The sequence below is a fragment of the Hyphopichia burtonii genome, assembly GCF_001661395.1.
Source record: "Hyphopichia burtonii NRRL Y-1933 unplaced genomic scaffold HYPBUscaffold_1, whole genome shotgun sequence".
Lineage (NCBI taxonomy): Eukaryota > Fungi > Ascomycota > Pichiomycetes > Serinales > Debaryomycetaceae > Hyphopichia > Hyphopichia burtonii.
In genome coordinates this window covers 1085842-1103027 of record NW_017963728.1, presented here as the reverse complement: position 1 = coordinate 1103027, position 17186 = coordinate 1085842, and the positions used below count along the sequence as shown (strand labels likewise).

General features: G+C 33.0%; 6 protein-coding genes across 6 annotated transcripts; 4 read left to right on the top strand and 2 right to left on the bottom strand.

The window, feature by feature from the left end:
* Positions 1-159: 159 nt before the first annotated feature.
* HYPBUDRAFT_117241 (uncharacterized protein) lies at positions 160-3351 on the top strand. The gene has a single exon (XM_020219177.1). It carries the CDS (start codon positions 415-417, stop codon positions 3229-3231), a length of 2817 nt encoding a protein of 938 aa, XP_020078840.1. The 5' UTR covers positions 160-414; the 3' UTR covers positions 3232-3351.
* Positions 3352-3593: 242 nt separating this feature from the next.
* HYPBUDRAFT_3712 (uncharacterized protein) lies at positions 3594-4103 on the bottom strand (the record flags this gene model as incomplete). The annotated part of the gene is made up of 1 exon (XM_020223371.1): positions 3594-4103. The coding sequence occupies one exon, from the start codon at positions 4101-4103 to the stop codon at positions 3594-3596; it is 510 nt and encodes a 169-aa protein (XP_020078839.1).
* Positions 4104-4473: 370 nt separating this feature from the next.
* HYPBUDRAFT_151390 (uncharacterized protein) lies at positions 4474-5123 on the top strand. Its single transcript, XM_020220469.1, has one exon. It carries the CDS (start codon positions 4515-4517, stop codon positions 4989-4991), a length of 477 nt encoding a protein of 158 aa, XP_020078838.1. The 5' UTR covers positions 4474-4514; the 3' UTR covers positions 4992-5123.
* A 95-nt stretch (positions 5124-5218) lies between these two features.
* On the bottom strand, positions 5219-10009 carry HYPBUDRAFT_3710 (uncharacterized protein; the record flags this gene model as incomplete). The annotated part of the gene is made up of 1 exon (XM_020223370.1): positions 5219-10009. One exon carries the CDS (start codon positions 10007-10009, stop codon positions 5219-5221), a length of 4791 nt encoding a protein of 1596 aa, XP_020078837.1.
* Positions 10010-11489: 1480 nt separating this feature from the next.
* On the top strand, positions 11490-13929 carry HYPBUDRAFT_236395 (uncharacterized protein). The gene has a single exon (XM_020223190.1). It carries the CDS (start codon positions 11619-11621, stop codon positions 13455-13457), a length of 1839 nt encoding a protein of 612 aa, XP_020078836.1. The 5' UTR covers positions 11490-11618; the 3' UTR covers positions 13458-13929.
* Positions 13930-15284: 1355 nt separating this feature from the next.
* HYPBUDRAFT_151388 (uncharacterized protein) lies at positions 15285-17116 on the top strand. Its single transcript, XM_020220468.1, has one exon. The coding sequence runs from the start codon at positions 15353-15355 to the stop codon at positions 17024-17026; it is 1674 nt and encodes a 557-aa protein (XP_020078835.1). The 5' UTR covers positions 15285-15352; the 3' UTR covers positions 17027-17116.
* The last annotated feature ends 70 nt before the right edge of the window (positions 17117-17186 follow it).

The following is a 17186-nucleotide window of genomic DNA, read 5'->3' as shown; positions in this document are numbered from 1 at the left end:
TGTTAAACTCCAACTGTTTTTAACTTCAAGCTTCCATTATCAGAAGCTCGAGTAATCGCAATCTCCACTCAAAACAAAAAAAAATTCAATAAAAAAACAAAAAAAAAAAAAAAAACAAAGACCAAAGGAACAACACCTCAAAAACTCACTAGAAAAACTGGAAAAACTATCGAGAGTTGCTTATAAGAGCGGTTACCGCTTAAAAGTTAACAGCACCTTTTAATTGTTTAGTTGCATCGTTGTATACACTTGAAATAGGGGTATATCAGGAGTGGAAATTGCGGTATACTAGCGGGCAGTTTTATTGAGATCCTAGTGCTTGACAATTGCTTAAGAATTGAAGCGGCGGTTAAGCGAAAGATCGATTAAATAAGTATAGTAAGAGAATAAATAATCGAATTAAAACAAGTTAAGATGAGGATATTCCATTCCAAGCATCAGAAACTCATTTTACAATGTTATCCTCCAGGGAAAGGTGTTGATAAGAAGCCAAATCTGTCAGAACTTAGTTATCTTTTGTATTATGCATCAACTCGTCGAATAAAGTTAGAAAAAGTGATGATTTTCTTAGATCGTAAGGCCCAATCGGATACTTATAGATCTCGTGCTGGTAACTTACAAGTCACTTTGAGTATTGTACTGGCGCTTATTGAAAAATGTTATGATAATTTAAATGTTTTCGCTAGTCATGTATGTTCAATTTTACTGTCGGCCTTATCTACTAAGGATTTATCATTATCTAGGTCATGTCTTTCTACTTATGCAGTATTCTGTTCCAAGTTGGACGGTGGGTTATTTACTGGTGATCAAGAATTTGTTGATTCTTTTACTAAATTATCGGAGTCTTTGATTCAAACCGGTGAATCTTCTCTGAAAGTTGAAGGACCAAATAAGTTGGAATGGAAAATGATTGCTTTAATGGCTTCAAGACACGTTTTCGGTTGTATAGGGTTTAATTCAAAACTTCTGAAAAAATTCATTGGTTTATGCATTCCAATTTTAATTGAAAATATTCATCATAATAATTCAGAGAAAAACTTATTATCAAGACTAAATAGTAACGTCAATGTTGACGCTGATGCCGATAATACTAAAGCTCATATCTTGACTAAAACTACTCTGGGTAAAAGTGTTGCTCAAGTTAATAAAATTATTGATGAGGATTTTGAAAATGATTCGGTTACTCTATCGGATTTGAATGAAGAATCTTTTAGAGGCTTAAGAACGTTGTTCAATACCTCATTAACAAGTCAAATCACTGAAGCAACAAAAGCCGTGGTTAAAACTCAATCTACTCACGATCAAAATTGGAAATCAACTTTTTTGGAAATGTGTACAACTTGGATCCCGGTTCAATTAAGATTTGTTACTTTATCTACTTTATTATCAAAGCTTTCAACAATCACTCATCAAGCTTCTTCAGAGAAATCAAATTATGAGGTTCAATTACAATACTCAAGTCATATTCTTGGTTTGGTTTCTTCTGACGTCAATATGATTGGTTTGTCCATTTCGGATGTCATTCAACAATTATTATTATTGCAATCCCATTTACATTTAGTCCAAGCCGATTATTTATCGGATGATGAAGTCTCTACTTTATCATTAATCTATTCCAATTCAATTTGTAATTTATCAAGCCATATATATTATTATGATCAAGTTCCCGATTCGCTTCAAGAAATCTTGATTAAAATTGACTCTTTACTCGACTCTTTGGACTTAACTATGGATGATATCAAAGCTGAAAGAGTAACTAAACTAGTTGATACTTTATTAGAAAATATTTCAATTTTCCTTGGTATTTTAAAAGATAAATCAAGTACTATTAATCGTAATCATGCTAATTTAGAACATTGGGAAATCAGTTTAGCATTATTGTCACCTCTTACTGAATTTACTTCTTTAAAACAAGGTGATAAATATTCATTGACAAACGATCAAATTAATTTAATCCAACTCAAATATTTAAAAGTATTCCGTTTTTTCATTAATAATGAATTAATAAGTGCTGATGATGAATTCAAAACAAATGATGTTCTCAGTACTGAAAAATCATTACCTGATGCTTCAAAATTTTTATCTCCTGATTATAATCAATATATTTCCGATGGGGAAAACTTTATCAATCATTTATTAGTCCATATAAACAGATTTTTCGATCAAAAATCGGATGACTTGATTAGTATTGAATTATCACGTTCTCTAGTTGACACTTTAAAAAATTTGGTTTCAATTTTAGGTATTAACTTTATTAGTAACTTTATACCATTTTTCTATCATTGGCAATTATCTTTAAATCAATCATCATATTCACAAGTTTCTAAGACCAAAGACACTATTGCTTATATTATTATGCATTATTCAACTCAATTCTTAGGAAGTCAATATTCAAAACAAATTGAACAAGATCCATTGAAATCCCAATTTTATTCTAATTTATTAATTGATATTCAATATCGTCAATTGAACAATTTATGGATTGGCGACTTGGAAGATGATGAGTCTCTAAATCAAGAAATTTTAACCAGAGGTAATTCCAATAGTCATCAAGATGAAAATGGAGGAGTGAAATTCAATTCCAATAAAAAATCATTACAAGAATTTGTTACATTGAGTCCTTTTACTGCAAGATGGATAAACCCTCAAAGATTATTAATTTTAGATATGGCTAAATTCAAAGGTCCTGATAGACCACATCTTGATATTAATAATTTAAATATTGATGAAACATCGGAGATTTCATCGGAGACTGCAGATATCACAGAATCTGATATATCAGCCAGAAACCATAGTCATTCAAATGGTTTAGGTTTAGGTAATGCAAATGATATTACTTCAATTCATTCCGGCTTAATCCATAACCAATATCCTTCATCTAAGCTCAATGGGAATAATGCAAATACTACAATTGGGAGTGACTTTACCAATGGCTCAATATTCACTCTTGAAACTAAATATTTCAACTCGCCAAAAGTTGCGGATCTTAAAGATATAATGATGGAACATAAGGGTAATAATATCTTGAAGAAGCCTCTGGCTAATTTCGCACAAAGTTCTCATGGTAGTAATGGTAACGGTAATTCTAATGGTAATGGTAATATAAATAACGGAGGAGAATCTGTTTCTACTACTCCTGGATCAATTTTGTCTAAACAAATGGCCACTGCTGATGTTGATTCAATTCTTGGAGATTTAGATAGTGATGATGATTCAGCACTCGTTGTTTAATGGTGATGTTTTATTCTATGTTTTTCCTTTTTTCTTGTTTGTTTTTCTTTCCCACATCTTTTATCCTATGACGTTCATGAAGATGTGTTTCTTCTTTAATTAGCAACATTTTTGATTGGCAACTTTATTCGTTTTCATATTTTTGTTTTTTTTTTGCAACTTTTTTAGGTCAACTTTTACTTCTTCTTGCCATAGACTTACTTTCAAAGAAACAAAATACAATTTATTACCTAAATGTAAGTACTACAAACATTTATCATCAAAAGTTTATTATAATATAAGAATTATACATAAGAAATGAGAGTAACCAGTGGAAATTAAGGATCTTCCACGGTTAAGTCACTAACTTAAATAAGAATTGTTTATTCGTCGTCATCATCAGCACCTAAAGCTTCAAAAGCATTGAAAGTAGTTGTTTGCTTATCAGCAATTGCGTCTCTTGGATCAACGGCTTTAGAAGAACCCAAGTTTTTATTATTTGGTTTGATTTTAACTGCAGCACCACTGTCTTTAACACTTTCCCTGAATTGATCTCTTTCGTCAGTTCCATCTTCAGCACCAAAAGATTTTTTGGCCTTAGTGAAAGTTGCCCATCCATCCTCGTCAACTTTAACAACTTCAGCTGGTTTTTTCTTCAAATTTGGATTAACCCCAGTACGAGATGGTCTTCTTCTATTCATGTGACGGTAAGATCTTTCATTACCGTGTTCATCAATATAAGTATCCCCGTTACTTCTCTTGAAAGCAGCCTTCAATTCATTGTGTTCTCTTACCGATTCAACTAATGCATTGAAAGCATCCAAAATTTCTGGTTTGGGGTTATAAGCTTGTTCTTGAACTTCGAATAATTGCTCTTCGGTATACTTGATCATCGTATCTTAACTAGCTTGCTTCAAAAATCCTATTTTTCCAGTATTGGTTGCAGCTTTCCTAGACCTGTTCTATGATTTTTTTAATTAAGTCCACAGCTTTCCATGAAAAAAAAAATTAAGTCTTCGTTATTAGAATTGGCCGATTTGCACGACCGCTTTTTTTCGCATAAAAACTTCCTTTTTTGTGCGGTTGGTCGCGTGACCATTGTGTGCAGGAAAATGCCAGTGAAATCTTTTTTTTTTTTTTTTTTTTTTTTTTTCTCTTCTCTTCGTTTGAAGATGAGCTGGGGAAGACCATAGTTAGGATAAGCTTGTGTGAATAGCTATAGGGAAGATTAGTACAGAGATAAGATGCCTATAATCAAGAACTTGAACAAGGTCAACAAGAACCTTGCGAAATCCACGGGACAAATGCATATCAAGGGTCGTAAGTTTAAACAATTGAATCGTGCAACCTTAAGAGACCAAAAGATTACAGCCAAAAAGATGAAGCATCAAGAACAAAAGGACAACGAGTTGAGATTCATTGTCCATCTTCAAGAAAAAGTGAACGAGGAACCAGAGAAGGTGACTTTCGGCTTGCAAGATATGAAGGATTTCGTTGAAAGTTATATTAGTAAAGACGATGATGAAATAAAAGAACTACAAGAGGAAAGAAGACCTGGAAGACCAGCAACAGCAAGACAGAATATCTTGGAAGAGAAGAGAAAGCACGACCAACACATATACGATACCGGATACAAGTTGCCTGATTTGAGTGATAAACAAACGGTTGAAAGATTGAGACTCTGGAATGGTACCCACGGAGGAGTCACCATCATGAAGTACATTCACATTCACAAGGATATGAAGGACTTACCTACCAAAGAAGCAGAAATGAAAGATTAGTTTTATTAAAGGCTTTGTTTTGGCCCTTGTATATTAGTTTAGTTCAATTTCTTATCGTTACATTAGGTTAACTTTTTCAAAAAAGTTTTTTTTTTTTCGCAGCATTAAATAAAGTCATATTCTACACTTACTTATAACGTAATAAATAATATTCCAATAAAACATAAACAAAAACTTAAACGATAATTATACTTCATCCCAGTGAAGTGCTAACGGTAGGGGCCCGATTACTTCCAGAATAATCCGGACCATAAAGGCTTTTCAGAAGCACCATTTGCTTCGTTGGTCTTATTGGCCATTGAGCTAGCTGATTGAGGAACCTTTGTCTCCTCTGCTGGATTTGGTGGGGGTGGAGTTATTCTTTCATTGCGTTGCACATGATCCAAGTTCCCTGACCAGTAATTAAGACCAAATAACGTAATGAAAACAACACCAGCTGTGGCGAAAGCAGTTTTAAGTTTAGTTAAAACAAATTTCTTCTTATCGAATTTAACTCTGGTGAAAACTAAAATCTTTTCTTTACCACCACCGCCAATTAACTTCCAGTTTTTGCTTTGGTATCTTTTAATAACTTTGCATAATCTTTTGAAATCATCTTCAGAAAATTTATTCAACACTGAAAATATATCCTCGTCGGCATGATAAGGACCAAAAGGATTTTCGTTCATAACAACTTTACTTCCATTGGGAGTTAAAATGAGATATTTACGCTCGCCGTTTCGATTGATCTTGTTGGCATCGGGAAATAATAAATCTTCAGAATCCTTCGATTTGCTAATTGATAATAAGGGATTGAAAAAATTGTGACTTTCTAATGTACGATTTGAATTACACAAGCTTTTACTCCATTCGTAAGCTTTGGACTCACGAAATCTTCTTTCCTTAGCTAATTCATTTTCCTTTTTGGCATTCTGTAAAAAATCTTGTAAAGTTTCCTTGTCAACATTTGCCTTCTTTTCACCAACTTCTTTCTCAGGCTTTGATTTGTTTTTATAGTTTTCACGAACTTTTTCTGCAGTTAAATTTACTAATTCATCAAACTCTTCAGGGTTTTCTTCAGATTTACTAGCTTTATTATTTAAAGCATTCGAAACGGCGTCTTTGAAAGCCAACTCAGATTTTAACAAGTCTTCATTATCCAATTCTGATGGCTCACCGTTCTTAGCCAATAAGGAAATAAGATACTCAGAATCATTATATTGAGTCTTCTTGTTTGGAGGGTTATTAATAAATTCTTCCATATTAAATTTATTAGTGTACTCTTCATCCGTTGGGATTTGAAGACGATCTTTTGACTCTTTTGGTTTCGATAATTCTTCAGGTTGTGTTTCAATGGTGTTATTCAAGCGTCTGTTGGCTAAACTGCTTTCAAAGTCTGAGTAAGTCTGAGCATTGATCAAAACATTATCAAGAATGAAAGATTGCTGGCCATTATGTTTAAATAATAATGACAAATTACGGTACAATTTAGAAAAAGTAATTCGTTTGTCCAAGTTATATTTCTTCACGTTATCAATCATATTTCTTAATTGCTGCATAATTTTGTCAGTTTCAAATTTTTTGAAATCATCGCCCAATTCACTTCTTAGTTGTAATAAGTCAACCATGTATTCCTCTAGCATGAAGTCATCAGGAACTTGCTTATAAGGTAATGGACTGGCTGGTACAGCAGAAATATTTGTAGATGACAATCTTCTTTTCTTAATCATTGAATCAACATTATCAAAAACTGATTGACTTTGAAGTAATGTATCTAAAACTCCTGTATGACCCCCATTTACATCAAAAAGTCTTGTCAATCGTTTACTTAATCTCATAAAGTCGTAAACATTGTCCTTTGATAACCTAGATGCGAGATTGGTATTTGGTAAGTCATTGTAAATTTCATTGATTCTTTTATCTAATAAGGCATTGATCTTGTCAGGACTGAAGTTCTTGAAAGAAGATTTTAATTCATCATTTTTGAAAATTTCCAATTCTTTCGTGAATTTATGTAATTCCAAATCATCAGGAATTTGGACATATGGCTTAACAGTAGGCTTCTCTGAGACGTTTTTCTCAGCTATTTTTCTTTCAACGTTATTCAAAATCGATTGGTTTTTGAGTAAGGTATCTAATATGGCTGTATTCCCATTATTGATGTTGAATAGCCTAGTTAATCTTTTGCTTAATCTCATGAATCCATAAATATTTTCTTTAGACAATCTGGATACTGGGTTAGTATTTGGCAAGTCATTATAAATCTCATTGATCCTTTTATCTAGCAATGAATTTATTTTTTCTGCTGAGAAATTACCAAACGATGCTTTTAGTTCATCATTTTTCAAAATTTCCAATTCATTAATGAAATTGTGTAATTCCAAATCATCAGGAATTTGAGTATAAGGCTTAGTTTCATATGTGTCTCTTTTAGAAGCTTTCAATTCTTTTTCCTTCTTCTTCTGGGCAATTTTTGCTTCAACACTATCAAGAACTGATTGACTTTGAATTACACTATCCAAAACTTGAGTATTACCACCATTCATATCGAATAACCTTGTTATTCTTTTACTTAATCTCATGAATTCAAAAACATTTTCCTTTGATAACCTTGAAGCAGGATTGGTGTTTGGTAAATCATTGTAAATTTCATTGATTCTTTTATCTAATAAAGAATTGATCTTGTCAGGACTGAAGTTCTTGAAAGAAGATCTTAATTCATCATTTTTGAAAATTTCCAATTCTTTCGTGAATTTATGTAATTCCAAATCATCAGGAATTTGAACATAAGGCTTGTCGTTTTCCTTGGTAGTTGCCTTAGTTGCCAATTTAGCCAATTTTTTCTCCCTAATTTTAGCTTCCATATCATTGAATACAGATTGACTATGGATCAAAAAATCCAAGACTTCAGTATTCCCACCATTCACTTCAAATAATCTTGTTAATCTTTTACTTAATCTGACGAATTGATAAACATTACCACGATGAATACCAAACTCAGTAGAGTTAACTGGTTTGAAAATCTTTGGGCCATGAAATTTTGAGTTGAAAACTTCATCAATTTTCTCATCAATAAATTTGTTCAAAGCAGAAGAAGTAAATGATTTATAAGGCTTCTTCAATACGTCTTTCTTTAAAATGGTTAATTCATTAATGAATTTATCCAATTCAAGATCATCAGGAACCTGAGTATACGATTGAGAGGGAGGGGCTGGAGGAGGAGATAATAAGACTTGATCCAAGAATTTAGCATTTGAACCAGAAGCAGGTAATGAATTCTTCAATTGATTTAAACGAGTTGAGGATGGTAATAGATTTGATAAAATCGATTTAATTTCATCAACTTTGAAGCATTCAAACGGCAAATTATTCAATTGGTTTGATTTTAATAATTTTATTTCCTGTTGTAAGTTTACCAACAATTCATCATATTTCACATCTTTAGGTTCAAAATTTTTGATATAATCCGTATAGTCATAAACGGCCATCATATCATCATCTATTTGATAATGTCTACCGGAATACCAATCAAGCGCTGCTTGCCAGGCTTGATTCGATAAGAGAGAATCCAAAGTATTCAGTTTCCAATTAATAATCAGAAGATATTCTCTTAAAGATAATTGAAAGTCTTCTAATTTCGATAACACAATAGGAGAACAAACTTTTGGATCGGTATATTCATTGATATAACTAACCAAGTGAGATTCTATTTTAATTGGAGAAATGTTTAAGCTACCACCGATATAATTTTTAAAATGGTTTAATAAACCGATACAATCATGCAATCCCACCAATTCACTAGTTTTTAATTCAAAATTTACACGATTATTGTCGGAAATAATCAAGGTATCTTTGGAATATTCTTCATTAACGACTGGTTTCAAAATTTCAATATCGCTGATATTGATTGTGGAATTACAAAGTAAAGGTAATAATTTTTCGACAATAGTTGAATAAATTTCCTTGGAGATTAAATCATTTGAATTTGAAGAAGCGTTGTACAATTCTTCCAAGAATTGCGGGAAATTTTCAAATTTTTTAGCAGAACTTAAGATGAAGAAATTAATATGGCCATTTAACTCTAATAAAGTTGAATAAATTTTGGAATCTTCTCCGGAATTGTATTTGATTCGGTTATTGATAATCAAATTATCTGAATCATTCAAGATGAATTCCAAGTCAGAAGTGGACAAATCACACGAACTTAGGATTTCATTCAAGTTTGAGTATCTTTGAAGGTTAATAAAGTTTTTGAAAAAAACCAAATCATAATTCTCCAACTCCTTTGACTTCATTAAAGATTCATTTAGGATGTTAATTTGATTATTAACCTCCAGAATGACTTGATCAATTCCAGTAAGCTTTTTATAACCAAATAAATCTTTCAATTCCGGTAAATAATTCAAAATACCTTTTGAATATATCAAGGTTAAATCCACGTCACTATTAACAAAAGGTAATAAAGAATCCGATAAGTTAATATGGAATTTATCATCATGAGTAGTATACTTTAGCAATCTTGTAATCATTTTTTGATAACTAGAAGAATTATACTTATTAATGGTTGGATTTAACTTACCCTTTAAGAACAAGTTTTTGAAAATCAAGGCACTGTTCGATAATTCCACAGGTGTCAATTGTTTAAAATCCTTTATTTTATTATTATAAGATTTACGAATGAAATTCAAGAATTCGGTTAATTCAATCTTATAATTTTGAACAAATTCCAAATACCCTTGTTCATCTGATCTGCGATAAGCTTTAAAATCCAAAGGATCTGATTTAATTTCGTTAATTGACTTCAATACCGTTGACTTAGCAATTGGTTTAGTAGAGAGATCATTTTTTTTGGTCTTTCTTAAAGAAATCAAATCAATTTCATAATCAGCATCATTATCGATAGATGATGAAGTGGCAAACAGTTTACGGGAAATGTATCTTGTTGATTCAAGATTAACCCCGCCATTGCTTCCAATTCTACCGAGTACCGGGTTGACATTAACCAGCCTAGCCTGTTTGAATAACGATTTCAGTAGCATTCTCCGGCGGTTATTAAAAGGGCGGCAAAAAATGGAAAAATAGCGAAAAAATAAGCAGCAGAAATAGCTAAATTAACAATTTAAAACCCCCAATAACAGTAACAAACAATATCTTGGATAATAAACTAATATTAAGCAGCTTAATGATAAAGAAACTGTGGAAAGCAAATGTAGTATTCACTTCACCCCGTATACTTTTTGATAGCGGGGGGTTGTATGCAGGAGAAGACCGGGAGGGAAAAGGGTTATCGCGATATACTTATATAACCATCCACTGTGATAAGCGTATATTTATATATTGAAGGCTACCTATGTTTATAACCATATACACATATTCATAACCGATTCGTATAACTAGATGATCTGATCAAGCATGGTGATCGAGTAGAACGGTTGGCAGAGCGTGCACGGGAGAGCCCGATTCGGAATAGTACAATGATACCAAAAGAACGCTCCGTACACCACAACCAATAAGACAAACCGGGCATCCATCAACGGATTCGTCTTAACGGTGACAGAGGCCCCCATCCGGTCAGCTGCTCAGGTGTGCATTGTCGCTGCCGTATCAGACCATTCTCACTCTTGCCAGTTCAGCTTGTGGTGGTATACCCACCTCGCGTAGGCCTATTTGCAACAATCAAACCTCGCATGAGCCAATTGCATGATTGGCAAGATGCCACTGCATGCTTAGGGGTAAGATCCCGGGCTGGTTGGCAGGATTCCATTGCAATGGAGCAAAGCGATTTGTGACGGGAGGTTGTAGCGAAGAAGAATCCAAACGACACCGTTGATGCAAGAAATGCAAAGTGGCCATGAAGATCTCCAGCCCCAACCAGCCATAGCATCAACTACCACCAACCACCATCTCCACAACCAGGCCATCCTACAACCAAGTCGTATCCACCCATATTGACGAATGGGTGGAACCGTCGCAAGGACCCCGGTCCAGTAGTCCCCTGCAGTGTTACCGTTAATACCGTTGTGACTCGGAAGTGTGCCCCACCGTTCCGTGCACCAGGATGGGTAAGCCACCCCCAGGCCCTTCAGCCCAACCGTTGGTTTGGGGGCCTGGCCCCCAAACCACCAAACCACCAAACCACCAAACCACCAAACCACAAGAAAGAAGGCAAGTGGCCATAGCAACACTCGTAATCATGGAGTCCAACGGTCTCCAGTTTCTAGAAGATGTCTCAATGCAATGGAAACTTATTTAGTGAAATGTTTACATCCAAACATCCCATTAATTACCCATGCATATTAGACGAGACCGGTGAGCCCATTTCCTGGTAATACTACCCTAATATTTAAACCCTTGACTCTCTTTGTTACTGTTATGCCAGTGACTTTCTTTCCTTTAGTAACCCATCCTGGCCCATTGATAAAACCACTAGTGGAAAGCGTTGGAAAACCCCCAAAAAACCGTACTTCTTATTTCTTTTTGCTGGTTTTTTTTTTTGTTTTGTTAGGCAAATTCTTTAAATTTTCTTTTTTTTTTTTTTTGTTTCTTTCTTTTTTTTTTTNTTCCCTTCCATCACCTTAAAACTTAAACTACTATTCCAACTTTATCCAAGACTAGACAGCTACTAGTTCTATAAAGACAGGTCTGAACATGTCTTATCCATCTGGATTTAACTATCAAGCACCTATACCGAAAAAGGCCCCACCCACGTCACTTAATAGTCAGTATAATTACTCTTCTAATTCATCTTATAGTAATAGTCCATCAACGAGTCCAGTTCCAGATAAAAATGGACAACTTGGGAATAGTTTTATGTCTGAAAAGTCAGTGAATTCATCGGGAGCATCAATGGCCGGGTCGGTGTCCACTATATTACCCAGTGGGGGAGGAAGTGAAACCACGGTACCTTCATTAGAAGAATTATTAGACGATTGTTTCCATGATGCAATTAATCAACCATTAAGCGCAAATAGGAAACAAATGGTTAATAATTTTGAAAAATACATGGCTACTTTACATACCCAAGAGAATTTATCGTTTGTCATTGAAATATTCAAGTATGAATATTATTATGATAAAATTTTCCCTAATCATTTAGAAACTTTAAAGTTAACCAGTCCTTCCCCATTGCATTATTCAAATAGTTTTTTAAATCGATCCTTAGATAAATCTTTAGATAATTTACCTTATCCAACTAAAAAATTTAAAAATAAAAATAGAAGTCGATATCATCAAAGGAAAAAATCTTCAAACTCCATAAAATCAGAAGATCATGAACCAACTCTGGTATTTGTGTCTACAATCGATGATTTAGGTAATGAAGATGAGTTTGCTTCGATTCGGGCAATCAATAATCCAACCCCAAATTCAAGTATGATGAATCAAGCCTGGGATTCTTTAAGAGAATCAAATTTATCCGATGATGATGACGATGACCAAAATAAATCAATAATATCAATATCAGATGATGATAGTCATTTAGACAGCTCGCCCGAAAATCCAAATAATCCAACGAAAAAATTAACTTTTGAAGAACGTCAATTATTAACTAATCAATGGGACCTAATTTTAAATAATTATATTTATCATGATTCTCCTGAACAAATTAACATCAGTCAAAAATCTTCTAAAGAAATCTTGGATGAAGATCATAAAGATGATGATGATGATAATAAAATTCACAATCCAATAAAATTAATGAGAGCTAAAAATGAAATCTTACAAATTATTAAAGAAAATGCTTATTTAAGTTTTATTAAAAAAAATCGTTCATTAAAATTAGACTCTTTACAAGATTCTAATTCATTACCTAACTGTTGTCAAAAATCATCAAAATCAAATATACATGATCATCATTTATCTCCAGTGTCCCCTAATTCTTTACATAATCAATCAATATCTCCTCCAAACTTCATCCCCAAGGCTTCTTCATCTTCTTCTCCTAAATTATCAAATTCTCCAATCGATTTATCTTCAAACCTAAAGAAAAAATCAATCAAATTCTCAAATTCTCCTCATGATCATAATGATATAATTTTTGGAGATGAAGATAATGATTTTTCTCGTTACTCTTCTTCTCCAAAATTAATTCCAAATGAAAAACCTCCTCCTCCTGCGTCTTCTTCAACATCTCCTCAATTATCTTCTTTTGATAAATCAGTAACCCAATCTTCCTCAATTTCAAATTTATTAGGTCATCTTAAAATTCATACCGGTAAATCTCCAAATTCTTATTCACCAAGTCATTCTGCAGGTAGTACCCCTACTACTCAACCAAATTTATCTTTCCCAAGATCAAATAGTAACCCTCAAAATAGAAATAGAAGTGGTAGCTTGATCAATCAACAATCAAACGCTTTCGATAATGTGGTAACTCCTGTTAGACCAGAAAGCTCAATGGCAAACCTTTCCTCAGAAAATTCCGGCACCATTTTCAAATTTGGTAAAATTTGGAAAAGCAAAAAGAAACAACCTTCACAAGAAAACTAATATCTTCATTTCATATCTGCTCATCTGTTCATTTAATCTGTTCATTCAATCTGTTCATAAAACAATTTGTTTTTTCAATAATTCCTGTTCATAATCATTTTCATCTTTTCCTAATCTCTTGTTATCCCAAGAAGCATTTTCACTGTATAATAGACTTTCCTCTTTTTTTCTTTTTCTTCTAGAGTATTATTAATCCTTTAATCCATTATATTTATTTCATCTTTTTGAATCTTTTTGAGTTGATTGTAATCTTTGTAAGTCAATTGCTGCTAATTATAATTGTAAAATAGAATAAATTTAATGTCTCGGTGTCCGGGTCTTTTGTTTTGATGGCTGGATTGTGTCGCAAATACCCCATAAAAAGGGATAATCATCCCTTATCAACGGTTATAAAATACATATTGCTACTTATTTGGCTATTAACCTTCTTGCTGTCTTGAAATTGTCTAAACTTTTATTTTCAGTGCTTCAATTCTTTTGGGAAAAAGAAAAATTACAGTCTTTATGAAGCAAATATGAAGGATTCAAGCCTGAATGAATCAGCTTCCCAAAATGATAGTTCTACATTAGCATTCAAGAATTCAATCTTGAATGAAGATGACTCTCAAAATGAAGATGATGATGACTGTGAATCTAAATTTGAAGCAATTTTTCAGGAACCAAATCAGTCATCAGATGTAACACCTAGCTCTTCAATCCCATTTGACATTCCATTCCATATCTTGAAGAATATAACCCCAGTTAAATCAAAATTGGATCATTCTACTTCGGTAAAGTCTGATAACACTCACAAACTTAGAAAACAACAGCAGCTTGAGGACAAGTCTTTGAGATTGAGACAGAAGCAACAGTTGATCAATGAAAGAATTAATGAGGTCAAACGTCGCCAGGAAGTATTGATTGAGAAAAACTCTCTGAAATTGAACAAGAGCTTAGAGTTAGCCAATGAAAGAAGAAACAAGTTTTTGGATGATGTTAAGAATAAGGCGAGGCTATCTTTTGAAAAACACCGCAAGTTTACCACTTGTTTTCTAATCAAAGATGAGATATCGGTTGGCGATTCTTATATCAAGAAAGATTGTGACAAAATACCCCATGAAAGCTTAGCCAGGGTTATTTTAATTCAGAAAAATATTAAAAAAAATCTTTTTTTCAAAGATGTTGCAAAATTTAGAAAGTTCCACCCCTTTGATACACTACTAAATAGTTCTTATAGGAGAAATATATCTTTATTGAAAGATGGTTCAGAAATTTCTATCCTTATTTCGAGAATCTTACGATTTATCAATTTGCCCGATTTGGATAATTACAATCACTACAAGAATTTCAAATTTGCATTTATTTTAATATCGGATTTGAAAGATTCAATTAAATTGGGTCAACACTCAGGTATGAACTCTAATATCAATTCATCAATATTTCATGATCAATTGTATAGTGCGTTTAATCATAACTATACACGAATCGATGGACATGGTATAATTTCAAATTCATTACCGTTTTTAACTTTTAAATTGGCCCATTGGTTAATTTATTCATTAGATGAATTTCTCAATTTATCTTATGAGAAGATATTAAATCCTATAAGTATCGAGAGGTTGAAATTAGGTAAAATTTGGAAATTTTATCACTATGTTTTCCAAATATTTAAATCCGTTCATTTGAGTAATTGTGTATCGATTGCAAATGAGGCATTAGATATTATAAACAAACAACTAGAAGTCCTTGATTTGGAGGAGAAAGATGTTGCTGTTGAAGGAATTGAACAAAATAAGAAAGACTTGTTAGCAAAAGATACTTTTTTAACAAAATTGAGTAATAATGAAGCTGATATTAAGGAGTGGACAGATATAGGTATACACCAAGGGGATTTTATTCAATCTATTCAAAGAACTATGGAATCTAAAGTTTTTCCAGTACTTCCACTAATGAAGGCGGATTCTGGTCTTTTAGAAAACAAATACAGTGAAGAATATGTTGATGAAAATGTAAACCTAATCCAACTTGGCTCCAAAAAATTTTTTATTCCTCCTGCTATTAATCAATTGGCCTGGAGAAGGTTTCATGTTGACAAGTTTAGATCTAGACAATTAGAAAAGAAGCATGCGTACAATATTCCGCAAGTGATCCAAGCAGGGTTGAAAGCAAAACTTCCAAATGCTAAAGCTCATATTGACGACCACCAAGACTTAATAGCTTTGGGCTTAACCGATATCATTGATGAATATGAAGATTTACAAAAAGTTAAAGAATTTGGAATTTTATCAAACAAATTCCATCCAATCTTATGCCGAGTATTCACGAGACTATATCACTTTTGCTACTTTAGTGATACATGCTATAGGGATGCAGAGGCCAAGAATCTTTTACAAGATGTTCATCAGACATTTATTAGATTAAAAGACTATATTGATGAGGAGCATATTGAAATGGCTACGTATTCTGAAACCATCGATTATTTTAGATTGCATTTGATATTATTAAAAGCGCTAAGAGAGTTTGCCAGCCTCAACTGGATTGATGGAAGCTTAATAAATCGGTTGGAAAGCGACTTATCTAAAATGGTTGATGAATTAATTGACCTTGATCGAGAAGAGGAATATGACCCTTACTATAGTGATAGTAGCGATAGAGCACAAGAGTACATTCAGGGAGTAAAATCACAAATCATACTCCTTTATTGTGAAATAGAGTCCACGCTTTTCAGAAAATGGTATGAATACTGCAAATTTGATAATATAAAAGACTATTTTAGGTTTGAAAATATTTTCACGTTTATTTCAAATGAAAGCTATAGAATCGAAATGGGGACTAATTCACCAACTTTCAGGTATCCCATTTTTTATAAATTTTATTATAAATACTATCCAGATCTTTATTGGAAATCCAATTCAAGTTTCAAGTTTGATTATTTGAAGATGATTCAAGCATCATACCATCTACCGAACTTTCAAACTGATCCGATGATATTCCAATCCAAAAGCTTGGAATTTCTTAGGAAATTACTCGTCTCATTTGTCACTCACGATGATGGGAAATCATTGGATGAGAAAATCATTGATAGCCAGTTGGAAAATAACGAAGTGCTTCACTTGTTTAAAGATGATTTGATCAAATTGCTAGTGAACTTTGAAAGCCTAATCAAATCCAATTATATTCTTATGTTTGTTGCAAACTTCGAAGTAAATCGCAGAAACCTCTTGGTCTGTGAAGTTCAAGGCATGGGTGAATATTTAATTAAAGGTTTTGAAGCAAACTTGACAAACACAGATCTAGTCATTGATCAGTTCCTTGATAGGTTTTCGTATTGTTTGTTTCGGTACCCTACTCTTGGAACTTTTTTGAAGAAACGAGTTTCTGCAAGAAGTTCCCATGCCGAAAGAATCATGAAATCTAGCTTCAAGTCGATTTGCCTCAGTAAAGACTACTCTAAGCTAACCCCTACCTTTAAATACGTACATCCCGAGTCAATGAAATTGATTTCATCTCTACACGAGCTAGTCAAGCTGAACTACGAAATATATCATCCACTAATTAGTTGGCTTTTTAGAGATACTGGAGAACTCTAGAGATTATTTCTTTCACTTTTTTACTTTTTTTTACTTCTTTACCACCTTTTCTTTCCCTTTTTTTCCACATTCTTTTCATTACAATTGTGCTTAGACTCTGACACTGTAGCCACTGAGGGATTATTCAAAATAACTCAACCCATGGTCCCTTAGTTTATTG